Source organism: Balaenoptera musculus, chromosome 4, assembly GCF_009873245.2.
Source record: "Balaenoptera musculus isolate JJ_BM4_2016_0621 chromosome 4, mBalMus1.pri.v3, whole genome shotgun sequence".
Classification (NCBI taxonomy): Eukaryota; Metazoa; Chordata; class Mammalia; order Artiodactyla; family Balaenopteridae; genus Balaenoptera; species Balaenoptera musculus.
In genome coordinates this window covers 129,840,847-129,853,080 of record NC_045788.1, presented here as the reverse complement: position 1 = coordinate 129,853,080, position 12,234 = coordinate 129,840,847, and the positions used below count along the sequence as shown (strand labels likewise).

The window sequence follows — 12,234 nt, the reverse complement described above, 5'->3', positions numbered from 1 at the left end:
GCTTTTAGCTTTACTGAGCTTTGCTATCATTTCCTTCATTTCTTTCTGATCTGATCTTTCTGATTTCTTTCCTTCTGCTAACTTTGTGGTTTTTTTGTTCTTCTTTCTCTAATTGCTTTAGGTGTAAGGTTAAATTGTTTATCTGAGATGTTTCTTGTTTCTTAATGTAGGATTGTGTTGCTATAAACTTCCCTCTAGAACTGCTTTAGCTGCATCCCATAGGTTTTGGGTTGTCCTGTTTCCATTGTCATTTGTTTCTAGGTATTTTTTTCATTTCCTCTTTGATTTCTTCAGGGATCTCTCGGTTATTAAGTGTTGTATTGTTTAGCCTCCATGTGTTGTTTTTTTACAGAAATTTTCCTGTAATTGATATCTAGTCTCATAGCATTGTGGTCTGAAAAGATAGTTGATATAATTTCAATTTTCTGGAATTTAGCAAGGCTTGTTTTGTGACCCAAGATATGATCTCTCCTGTAGAGTTTTCCATGAGCACTTGAGAAGAATGTGTATTCTGTTGTTTTTGGATAGAATGTCCTATAAATATCAATTAAGCCCATCTTGTTTAATGTATCATTTAAAGCTTGTGTTTCTTTCTTTATTTATTTTGGATGATCTGTCCATTGGTGAAAGTGGGGTGTTAAAGTCCCCTGCTACGATTGTGTTACTGTTGATTTCCCCTTTTATGGCTGTTAGTATTTGCCTTATGTATTGAGGTGCTCCTATGTTGGGTGCATAAATATTTACAATTTTTTATATTCTCTTGGATTAATCCCGTGATCATTATGTAATGTCCTTCTTTGTCTCTTGTAATAGTCTTTGTTTTAAAGTCTATTTTGTCTGGTATGAGAATTGCTACTCCCGTTTTGATTTCCATTTGCATGGAATATCTTTCTCCATCCCCTCACTTTCAGTCTGTATGTGTCCCTAGCTCTGAAATGGGTCTCTTGTAGACAGCATATACAAGTCTTGTTTTTCTATCCATTCAGCCAGTCTATGTCTTTTGGTTGGAGCATTTAATCCATTTACATTTAAGGTAATCATTGATATGTATGTTCCTATTACCATTTTCTTAATTGTTTTAGGTTTGTTATTGTAGGTCTTTTCCTTCTCTTGTGTTTCCTGCCTAGAGAAGTTCCTTTAGCATTTGTTGTAAAGCTGGTTTGGTGGTGCTGAATTCTCTTAGCTTTTGCTTGTCTGTAAAGGTTTTAATTTCTCCATCAAATCTGAATAAGATCCTTCCTGGGTAGAGTAATCTTGGTTGTAGTTTTTTCCCCTTCATCACTTTAAATATGTCCTGCCACTCCCTTCTACTTGCAGAGTTTCTGCTGAAAGTTCAGCTGGTTACCTTATGGGGATTCCCTTGTATGTTATTTGTTGTTTTTCCCTTGCTGCTTTTAATAGTTTTTCATTGTGTTTAATTTTTCATAGTTTGATTAATCTGTGTCTTGGTGTGCTTCTCCTTGGATTTATCCTGTATGGGACTCTTTGTGCTTCCTGGTCTTGATTAACTATTTCTTTTCCCATATTAGGGAAGTTTTCAACTATAATCTATTCAAATATTTTCTCAATCTCTTTCTTTTTCTCTTCTTCTGGGACCCCTATAATTCAAATGTTGGTGAGTTTAATGTTGTCTCAGAGGTCTCTGAGAATGTCCTCAATTCTTTTCATTCTTTTTTCTTTATTCTGCTCTGCAGTAATTATTTCCCCTCTTTTATCTTCCAGGTCACTTATCCGTTCTTCTGCCTCAGTTATTCTGCTATTGATCCCTTCTAGAGAATTTTTTATTTCATTTATTGTGTTGTTCATCACTGTTTGTTTGCTCTTTAGTTCTTCTAGGTCCTTTTTAAACATTCTTGTATTTTCTCCATTCTATTTCCAAGATTTTAGAACATCTTTACTCTCATTATTCTGAATTCTTTTTCAGGTAGACTGCCTATTTCCTCTTCATTTGTTACATCTGTTGGGTTTTTACCTTGCTCCTTCATCTGCTGTGTGTTCCTCTGTCTTCTCATTTTGCTTCGCTTACTGTGTTTGGGGTCTCCTTTTTGCAGGCAGCAGGTTCATAGTTCCCATTGTTTTTGATGTCTGACCCCAGTGGCTAAGGTTGGTTCAGTGGATTGTGTAGGGTTCCTGGTGGAGGGAACTAGTGCCTGTGTTCTGGTGGAAGAGCCTGGATCTTGTCTTTCTGCTGTGCAGGTGTCTGGTGGTGTGTTTTGGAGTGTCTGTGGCCTTATTATGATTTTAGGCAGCCTCTCTGCTAATGGGTGGGGTTGTGTTCCTGTCTTGCTAGTTGTTTGGCATAGGGTGTCCAGGACTGGAGCTGGTCTGGTCTTTGAGTGGAGCTGGGTCTTAGCGTTGAGATGGAGATCTCTGGGAGATTTTCACCATTTGATATTACATGGAGCTGGGAGGTCTCTTGTGGACCAGTGTCCTGAACTTGACTCTGTCACCTCAGAGGCCCTGCCCTGACACTTGGCTGGAGCACCAAGAGCTTCTTTTCCACATGGCTTAGATAAAAGGGAGAAAAGAATGAAAGAAAGAAAGAAGATAAAATTTTAAAAAGTTATTAAAATACTAATAATTATTAAAAATTTTTTAAGTAATAAAGAAGAGAGCAACCAAACCAAAAAACAAATCCAGCAATGATAACAAGCCCTAAAAGGTGTACAAAAAAACAAAAACAAAACAAAAAAAACCGGACAGACAGAACCCTAGAACAAATGGTAAAAGCAAAGCTATACAGACAAAATCACACACAGAAACATCCACATACACACAAGAAGAGAAAAAGGGAAAACTATATATATATAGCTGCTCCCAAAGTCCACCTCCTCAATTTGGGATGATTCGTTGTCTATTCTGGTATTCCACAGATGCAGGGTACATCAAGTTGACTGTGGAGATTTAATCTGCTGCTCCTGAGGCTGCTGGGAGAGATTTTCCTTTCTCTTCTTTGTTCGCACAGCTCCTGGGGTTCAGCTTTGGATTTGGACCCACCTCTGCGTGTAGGTCGCCTGAGGGCGTCTGTTCTTCGCTCAGACAGGACGGGGTTAAAGGAGCAGCTGCTTCGGGGGCTCTGGCTCACTCAGGCCGGGGGGAGGGAGGGGTACGGAGGAGGTGGGGTGAGCCTGCGGCGTCAGAGACGTCGTGACGTTGCAGCAGCCTGAGGCGCGCCATGCGTTCTCCCAGGGAAGTTGTCCCTGGATCACAGGACCCTGGCCGTGGCGGGCTGCACTGGCTCCCGGGAGAGGAGGTGTGGATAGTGACCTGTGCTCGCACACAGGCTTCTTGGTGGCGGCAGCAGCAGCCTTAGCATCTCATGCCCGCCTCTGGGCTCCGCGCTGATAGCCGCGGCTGGCGCCCGTCTCTGGAGCTCGTTTAGGCGGTGCTCTGAATCCCCTCTCCTCACGCACCAGGAAACAAAGAGGCAAGAAAAAGTCTCTTGCCTCTTCGGCAGCTGCAGACCTTTTCCCGGACTCCCTCCCGGCTAGCTGTGGTGCACTAACCCCTTCAGGCTGTGTTCATGCAGCCAACCCTAGTCCTCTCCCTGCGATCCGACTGAAGCCCGAGCCTCAGCTCCCAGCCCCGCCCGCCCCGGCGGGTGAGCAGACAAGCCCTTCGGGCTGGTGAGTGCTGGTCGGCACTGATCCTCCGTGCGGGAATCTCTCCGCTTTGCCCTCCGCACCCCTGTGGCTGCTCTCTCCTCCATGGCTCCGAAGCTTCTCCCCACCCACCCCCCGTCTCCACCCGTGAAGGGGCTTCCTAGTGTGTGGAAACCTTTCCTCCTTCACAGCTACCTCCCAGAGGTGCAGGTCCCGTCCCTATTCTTTTGTCTCTTTTTTCTTTTTTCTTTTGCCCTTCCCAGGTATGTGGGGAGTTTCTTGCCTTTTGGGAGGTCTGAGGTCTTCCTCCACCGTTCAGTAGGTGTTTTGTAGGAGTTGTTCCACATGTAGGTGTATTTCTGATGTATTTGTGGAGAGAAAGGTGATCTCCACGTCTTACTCTTCCGCCATCTTGAAGCTCCCTTGTCTTTTTTTTTTGGGTGGAGGGAAAACTTGAAGCACTCCCAAACCAATCTAACATATACAAGTTTGCTAAAAACCTACAACTGGCCTTAGGTAAGGAATCACTCAGTGGTGATAATAGATGAAAGTAATCTACTAGTTATAAGTATTCAGCATTCTATGGGCACCAATTCTGATGTTTTTTCAAAGAAAATGCGGTTTATTGATCAATCAAGGAGTAAGCTAAGCAGAGACCAGCTAACAGCCTCTATTGTATGTTCTGTGTCTGTTGATAATCCCAGGACAGCTCTTAAAGAACATTAAGAATTTGCAGTAAATAAGACTTAAGTTGCCTCTGTCAACAACAAAGCCAGAGCTGAATTCTCTGATGAGGCTTTAAGTGCTAATATTTTGTATTGTTGCTTGTGATGAAGTCCTCATTTTTAAGATATCAGAGGCTTAATGCATGTGTTTATTGAGTGGGGCAATTTATTTCTCCAGAGATAGGATACAGGTTTGCTTTGGGGCAGGACCAGTTTCTGAAAACAAAACAAAACAAATGAAAAACATAGTTTTTTGAATCTGCCCATGCACTTTGGAAAGTTCTAGCATATGACCCCAGAATTCTGAGCCACAAAGAAGAAGAGATATTTTCATTCTGAAAAAAACGCCTATATGACTCATTTTGACTCCACTCAACTCTGCATGATGCTTCTGGAGTCTAGAATGTCTGCTTCTGAATAGCAGGAGTTTCATTCTAAGGAAGGATGATCCTACCAGGATACAACTCAAATTGTGCCTAGGTCAACCACAGAGTGATTCATGTCCCAACTGTGGAAAATCATCCTCCACCATATTATCAGTCATACTTTACATGGTACTAAATATTTGGAGTACATTCGCCGTCTGATAGGTATTACACAGTCCAGTATTGGATTTGAAATCTTAAGCACACATATGAAATTTTATCTGCATCTGACACATGCTGATACACTTAACTTTTAACAATGGGTTTGGGATCTGTTCTGACCATTCTTGCTTTTATTCTTTTGGGCCTTTTGTTTGTATCATTTATATTCTTCTTTTTAAAAAATGCGCATGAATAACGTAACTAATGGTTCTCATGAATCTCTTTTGCTTCTGCAGGAGGAATTTTTGAAACTGTGGAAAATGAACCTGTTAATGTTGAAGAATTAGCGTTCAAGTTTGCAGTCACCAGCATTAACAGAAATCGAACCCTGATGCCTAACACCACATTAACCTATGACATTCAGAGAATTAACCTTTTTGATAGTTTTGAAGCCTCACGGAGAGGTAACTATTTTCACACTTTTAAAAGCTTCTTTGGGTGATATGTCTGCTCTACAAGTCAGCTTCTTTTTGCTACCTGCCCTTTTTCAAAGCAGACATCTCTGTGCAAATGGGTTTGCAGGAAATCTCGGTGCAAGATGTCACTGTCCAGCACAATCTGAACCATCCTAATGGATGTTGCCTAGCTCTGTTTTCTGGGCCTTTCTGATTAGCTTAGCCTTCAGTGCCCTCCACTCTATGATTAACTGGTTCAGCTGTGAATGGAAAATGTCAAGCTTGATCTGTTTTTCCTTCCTGAGGCTGAGATACCACCATGAAATTGTACAGTGCAGTCAAATAAAACTTTGTGGAAGGTCATACACACCGAGCATGTGGAAATGCCCACAACACACAGAACTCACGACCTGAATCTTAACAGGTTGTGAGCTACTGGGTTTACCTACCATCCTCTCAAATAATTTTTTAACCTCTTTCCACAAGGTCATAGAAATGTGAAGATTATAAATATTGAATCATTGTGTTGTACATCTGAAATGTTATAATATGTTGGTTATACCTCAATTTTAAAAAAGGAAAAAATTAAGAAAAAAGTTAATGGAACAGTACAAGCAATCAAGCAATCAATCAAGCAAGCAAGCAAGGGACTTGGGGTCAAAAAAAATTAAACCTAGGAGAACAATCTCCTCATTTGATTCTCTTTTGCATCTGAACAGAAGACAAGTTCCTAAAAACTAATCTAATTTGTACATAGGCTGCAAGGTTTGTCTCATGGAAAGAGTCATTGGAAGTGTGGGGCTTGTTTACACATCCTTCAGACACTTCCAAGACGACTCTTTGAAGCCACGTTTGACATACTTGAAGGTTGGCCTCTAACTAGGGAGTTGTTGGACCTCCATACAGGAGTTTGTGTGGGTACATCACCCCAGAATAGGAGGGGCTCTTTCTCTCCTAGAGGAAAGCTTTGCCCTTCAAACACACACAAGTAAATGGAATACAATGAATGCCATGCTCATGCTGATTTCTAAGTAACTAAATATTGGTTGTTTCCACACAGAATTAACCCAGTTTGGATTGCAGGATGTGTTCACCTAGTAGACTCTTCTGCAAGATTCTTAGTGTCCTTTACAAATAAAATGTGAAACTTGTTCTCCTGGGAGCACAGATGAAAACGGAATAGTATAATGCCTTTTTTCAAAAATCTATGGCATGATCTTAGTATAAGAATATTTTCTTTTCAAAGATGGATGGAGTTGTAGGTACTATACAGGTCAGAGTTGTCTATGACAAATAATAAAACGTTATGTTTATACAGCATTTTAAAGTTTACAAGGCATCTTCACATAAATTATCTCTATGTGTTAGATCTCTATCTTCCTCTCTCTGTACGTCCCTTTCTCTGTCTCTGTCTGTCTCTGTTTCTCTCTCTCTGTTTCTCTCTGTCTCTCTCTCTCACACACACACACTCACACAAAACATTGTTGAATAAATACCCCAGAAAGCCAACCACATTTAAAATCCAAAGAGTTTTTGTGACCTGAAGTACCTGCCATACTTGTAAATTAAACACCCCCAAAACTTCTTAAAACTGGTAATTTGCTGGCAAACAGAATTCAAAAGGATTGATTTTTTGTCAATATTAGCATCCCAGAGCTAAATATTAGCAGGAATCTCAATCCACCACCCACGCTAGATGAAATAATAGTTCATATACTTTCATGCCCTCATTTTTTCTTGCTAACCAATGAAAGCGCATCCAGAAAATGAGCTTCTGAGGACAGTTTTCACTTCTAGTATTTAATACAGAAAATTATGTCTTCATACCTCATGTGATAATTCAGTACCAAAGAGCACAGTGTCAGAAAGTTCCTTGTGAACATTTGCTGTCCCACAGATATTTGAAATATGGCTCTCAAATATTACTTATTAATTTTTCTCTCTAAATCAAGTCAGATAATTTTGACAAAGCCATATAATTTTTCTACTTATTTTTATTTGTGTGATGGCATTATGATAAAAATTGACAATTTCATTTATAAATTTTGCTATTATTTAATTCAAATATTCAACTATTGTTTCTTGGCAGTTCCAAATCCCTTTAAACTAGAATTAAAATATAAATTTGAAATGTTTTTACATTTATATTTAATGCCAGCATAAATTTATGTCAGCATAAAATGAGTAGGTACTATTTTACATTGTTATAGAAGATAATCTGTCCCAACATTTCTGGAAGGGAATTTGGTTTATACGTATCAACTGACTTAAAAATATCAATACCCTTTAATTACAGATTTCAATCCACTCAAAGAAAATAATGTAAAATTTAGAGAAAAATATAAGAACTAAGATAAGTGCTTATAATAACCAAAAAATAGGAGCAGCTTAAATATTCAGTATCATAGGACTAGTTAAATAAGTAATGGCATACTCATGGATTAGGCTATTCTATGACACTGAAACTATACTTTTGCAGAATTTGTGATGACTTAGGGGAAAGGGTGTGCTTTTAGCATTAAATTTAGTGTTAAATACAGAAAGCAATGTATCAAACTGTATCTATATCGTGTTCAATTTTTTAATAAATTAGAACACCAAACTATGAATATATATTATCCCAATGATGGAATTTCAGGGCCTTTTTTCTTCCTTACACTTTTCAATATTCTAAATTATCTCAATGTGTGTATATAATCTTATAATGCAAAAAATAAATAAACGTTAAAAATTAATTTTTATGTACATATCTACTTGATTTTGTTTGGCTACATGTTGGCTGATATTGAAATAGAAAGAAACCTGTCCTTGAGCTAGGTCCTTGGGATCTGGTCAGTTCTGCCATTGTCCAGTGGCCCTGACTCGCTTCATTGCCTATGACATTAGTGGGTTGGAGAAAATGTCTTCTAAGATCCCTTTAAGCTATGCTAATTTATTATTCTATAATTAATTAGCTATCAGTATCACTTAACATTCTTTAGCAATTTTTCAATACCCTGGACCTCCTTTCTGAGTTTTGGGAAGGACTGGAACTAAAGCACTTTGCAGCCACCCAGAGAGTCTTCTGAATTCTCTGACCCATTAATATCTTCATTGCCACATTGCCATATGACAGAACTTGATCTATATGACATTCACTTGGCAAATGGCTTAAAGAATAGCTCTGAGTGCTTCTGGGTAATGCCACACCAAGCAAGAGATTTAGACTCCATCTGATTATAAGTAATGAAGTGAGGACTCCCCCGGCAGTCCAGTGGTTAAGACTCAATGCTTCCAATGCAGGGGCTGGGAGTTTGATCCCTAGTCGGAGAACTAAGATCCCACATGCTGCGTGGCATGACCAAATTAAAAAGAAAAAAAAAAGTAATGAAGTGAGACCAACAACTCATTTTTGTTTGCAGGGAATTGGCCTTGTGATGTGTTGCTAATCATTTCTCCATTTACATCTCCAATATTTAGTATCTCAGGATATTGGAAGTTGGATGAAGCATATTTCCTCAGCATACAGATGGAGAGTGGATAATAGTTTCCAATAGAGAAAATAAGGAGGAACCATGAAAGGGAAGATTAAATTCACAGAACTCTCTCTTTCTCTCCCCTCTTCCCTGCTTTCCCTTTCCACCCCCTCCTTGTCTGTGGACATCAGCATGTGACCAGCTGGCGCTTGGTGTGGCTGCTCTCTTCGGCCCTTCCCATAGCTCCTCTGTCAGTGCTGTGCAGTCTATTTGCAATGCTCTCGAAGTTCCACATATACAGACTCGCTGGAAACACCCTTCAGTGGACAACAAAGACCTGTTTTACGTCAACCTCTACCCAGATTATGCGGCTATCAGCAGGGCGGTCCTGGATCTGGTCCTCTACTACAACTGGAAAACAGTGACCGTGGTGTATGAAGACAGCACAGGTATGGGACTCACACAAGCCCTCACATGACCATGTCTGGTCTGGAAAAAGGGAACCAGAATTTGCTACAGGCCTTGACTCATCAGGCAGAGTGCATGAACATGTTCTTTTATATGAAGCTAATTGAGTATTCTAATTAGGAAATGCCCTGTGTAGCTAATTCCTGTTCCTTTTGGTGAGTTGACCCGTTCTGATGACGCTTTCATCATCAAACTTAAGGTACTTTTTTAAAAGAAATATCACCTTATTGATATATGTTGTAATCCAATCTGAATATTAAAGATGTAATTTAATGTATCCAACTCTGTTAAGACTGTGACCATGACTCCATTCTTAAATAATGCAGAGAAAGTTTGAAATTGACCATGAAGTATGATTCCAATTCAATAAGTAGCTACATAAATGCCTTGAAAATTTTCTAAAGTACATACACAGAGGAATACAATTAGAGGTTGTATCAATAAAATCTGACCATTTCATGGGAAAAGGACTAAGAACCCCAGTAATGAGCCCTTAGTGAAGCTTGCTTTGTTCTGCCTGCTTATTTTAGGATGAAGGACAGACATGGGGTGCTCAGCACCTCACTAGACATTTCTCTGACTCTCTCCCATTTGAAGTTTCTCTCACTGGCGCCTTCCCCCTTTGCCTCCTGTTTACATTTTGAGGTTTGTTGGAGTTCAAGACCCCTTTTATTCAGTTAAATTCTTCCAGTGACTCTTCATTGTCCACATAGGAAAGTCCAATTCTAATTTAAAGCTCTTCACCATCTAACCATTTTCATCTCCATTAACCCAGGCACCAGCTGCTTTACATCCCTGTACTCTCACATCATTTCTTAAATAACCCCAAGTCCATCCCTACTCTTTCTTTCTGAGGCTGTCCCCTCACTTTGGATAATCCTCCACATAACCCCCAAGGTGATAAGCTCCCTCATTCTCCATGATCACACTCAAATATCATTTCTTTTTAAAGCTCATGGAGACCACATTAAGAGTTAGTAGCACGTTGTAAATATAAGCATTATATCACATGCTTCAATTATCTGCTTAAATGTTTTTGAGACTAGGAATTCCAAAAAGTTGGAATTTTATCTTTTTATTTTTATAATCTGCTACCTAACACAGTACTGTTTACTTTCTGAATATTTTTTCTTCAAGAATTGAAATTAGCTCCTTTCCTTAATCTACACATTTGGTAATAAGACTAATAAAATTATCAGTGAAAATTAACAAAGCAAAGCACTTTTGAACTTTTTAATAGTATTTCATTTTTTTCACTCGTTTCCACCAAGCACTAGCATTTACTGTTCCTCAGAGGATGAATAGTGAACCTCCTCTATTTGGCACTAAATTCTGGTTCCATTTTAAACTGTCAGATAAAAGTGACTATTGTGGTTGGAATTATACATTTATATATTTTCTTATACTTCTCATTTGAGAAAAAAGTGAAGGTAGGTGATTGTATATATAATTTATAAATAGTATATTCAAAACAGTCCTACTGGGAAGGATAAGCCACAGGCAGTCATATTTTTAGAGCTTCACTTGCTTGCTGTGAAGGAAGAAAATATATTATCAAATGAACTCCATAAGTATATTTAAAGAGCCTTAAGATATAGATTATATTATATATAGGTATGGTAAGGCCTTCCATGTTGTCTACCTTTGTAAATAGATAATTCCATGAGTTAATAAAATAATACTATTTCTCATTATGTAGTACACTCTATAGCATAATTTTCTCTCAAAATTTCTACCATTTCCAGCAATGCTGGGCCATGTAAAAGGAAAACAAATCAATGAATAATATTGAGGCATCTGGATTTAATTTAAGAAAGAGTTCAACTAAAGGTGTGAGCATAATTGTATTTAGAAAAATTATAATTTGCAAAAGGATAACATAAAAGTTGATGTCCTAACCACCCTTTTGATTTCAAGTGAGCACCCATAGTTGACAGCCATTTTGCATAAGAGGAAATTCGAACTATCATTTCTATTACCTTTTACAAGAAACTGAAATCTCCTTTCACCCCTGTTAAGTTCACCTGAACTCAGTTGCTCAATATATACTTGCTGAAATTGAAAATCCAAATGAGTTTGTATTTTGCCCATTAAGTTAGAGACGATTCATGTTAAAATGATTTTGCTCCCAAAGACATTAAAATTGTAAATGAATAATCAATTGAGCCATTAAATTGGAACCCAGAGAGTAAACAGGTCAACTGAGATCAATAAAAGCAGACACCTTTTGACTATGAGTGAGTTTAATACTGTTTGACTCAGAGTTTTGGTTGCAGTAATTATCAAGTCATAAAAAGAAAACTTACTAAACCTGAAGGAAAAGAAAGGACTTAGGTGTGCTCAACACCTGCCCTTACACCAGAATTAACTACCCATTAAAGAGCACTTTACTGGGATTTGTTTAGGAGTTTGTGAAATAACCTGAAGCCAGCGCAGATGTCTAAGGGACCAAATGGTCCGTGACTCCCATTGAAGTCAATGGGAGCACTGTGTATGTCTCTAAGGACAAAATCCAAATCACTAAATACTAGCAGGCAGAATTCTGTCCTCTGGAAGAGCAAATGTAGAAAGACCCTAGAGAACTGTCGGAGGGAGTTTTGCCTCACTTCATATTTCTCTCTGGTGCCTGCATATTCTTCCCATCAGTCACCTACTTCTCTCTGACTCCCTCATTCAGAGGTGACCCTAGGCAATGCGAAATCACTGCTCATTGCTCATCCCCTCTGCTTCATTAGACCCCTGGTGGAAGCCTGGCTTCTATCCCTTCACACACTACAAAAAGAGCTGAGAAGCTGAGCACCAAATGCAGTGTGGAGAATATTCAACAGTTTCTGCTTTCTCAAGGCTAATTTTAGCGAAATGTAGCCATAGCTGATTTTGTAGAACAGGGACCAGCAAGCTTTTCTCTCAAAAAGGTTACATACTATATAGCTTAAGCTTCATGGGCCATAGTGTCTTGGTCACAACTATCCCACTCTGCTGAGGGAGCAAGAACACAGCCA

General features: G+C 39.0%; 1 protein-coding gene across 1 annotated transcript in view; it reads left to right on the top strand.

The window, feature by feature from the left end:
• The window catches only part of GRIK1 (glutamate ionotropic receptor kainate type subunit 1), a 425,923-nt gene that overhangs the window by 259,532 nt on the left and 154,157 nt on the right, over positions 1–12,234 (top strand). The window contains 2 exon segments of the mRNA XM_036849470.1: positions 5,151–5,318; positions 8,956–9,213. Of these exon segments, the coding sequence (XP_036705365.1) occupies positions 5,151–5,318; positions 8,956–9,213 (426 nt within the window).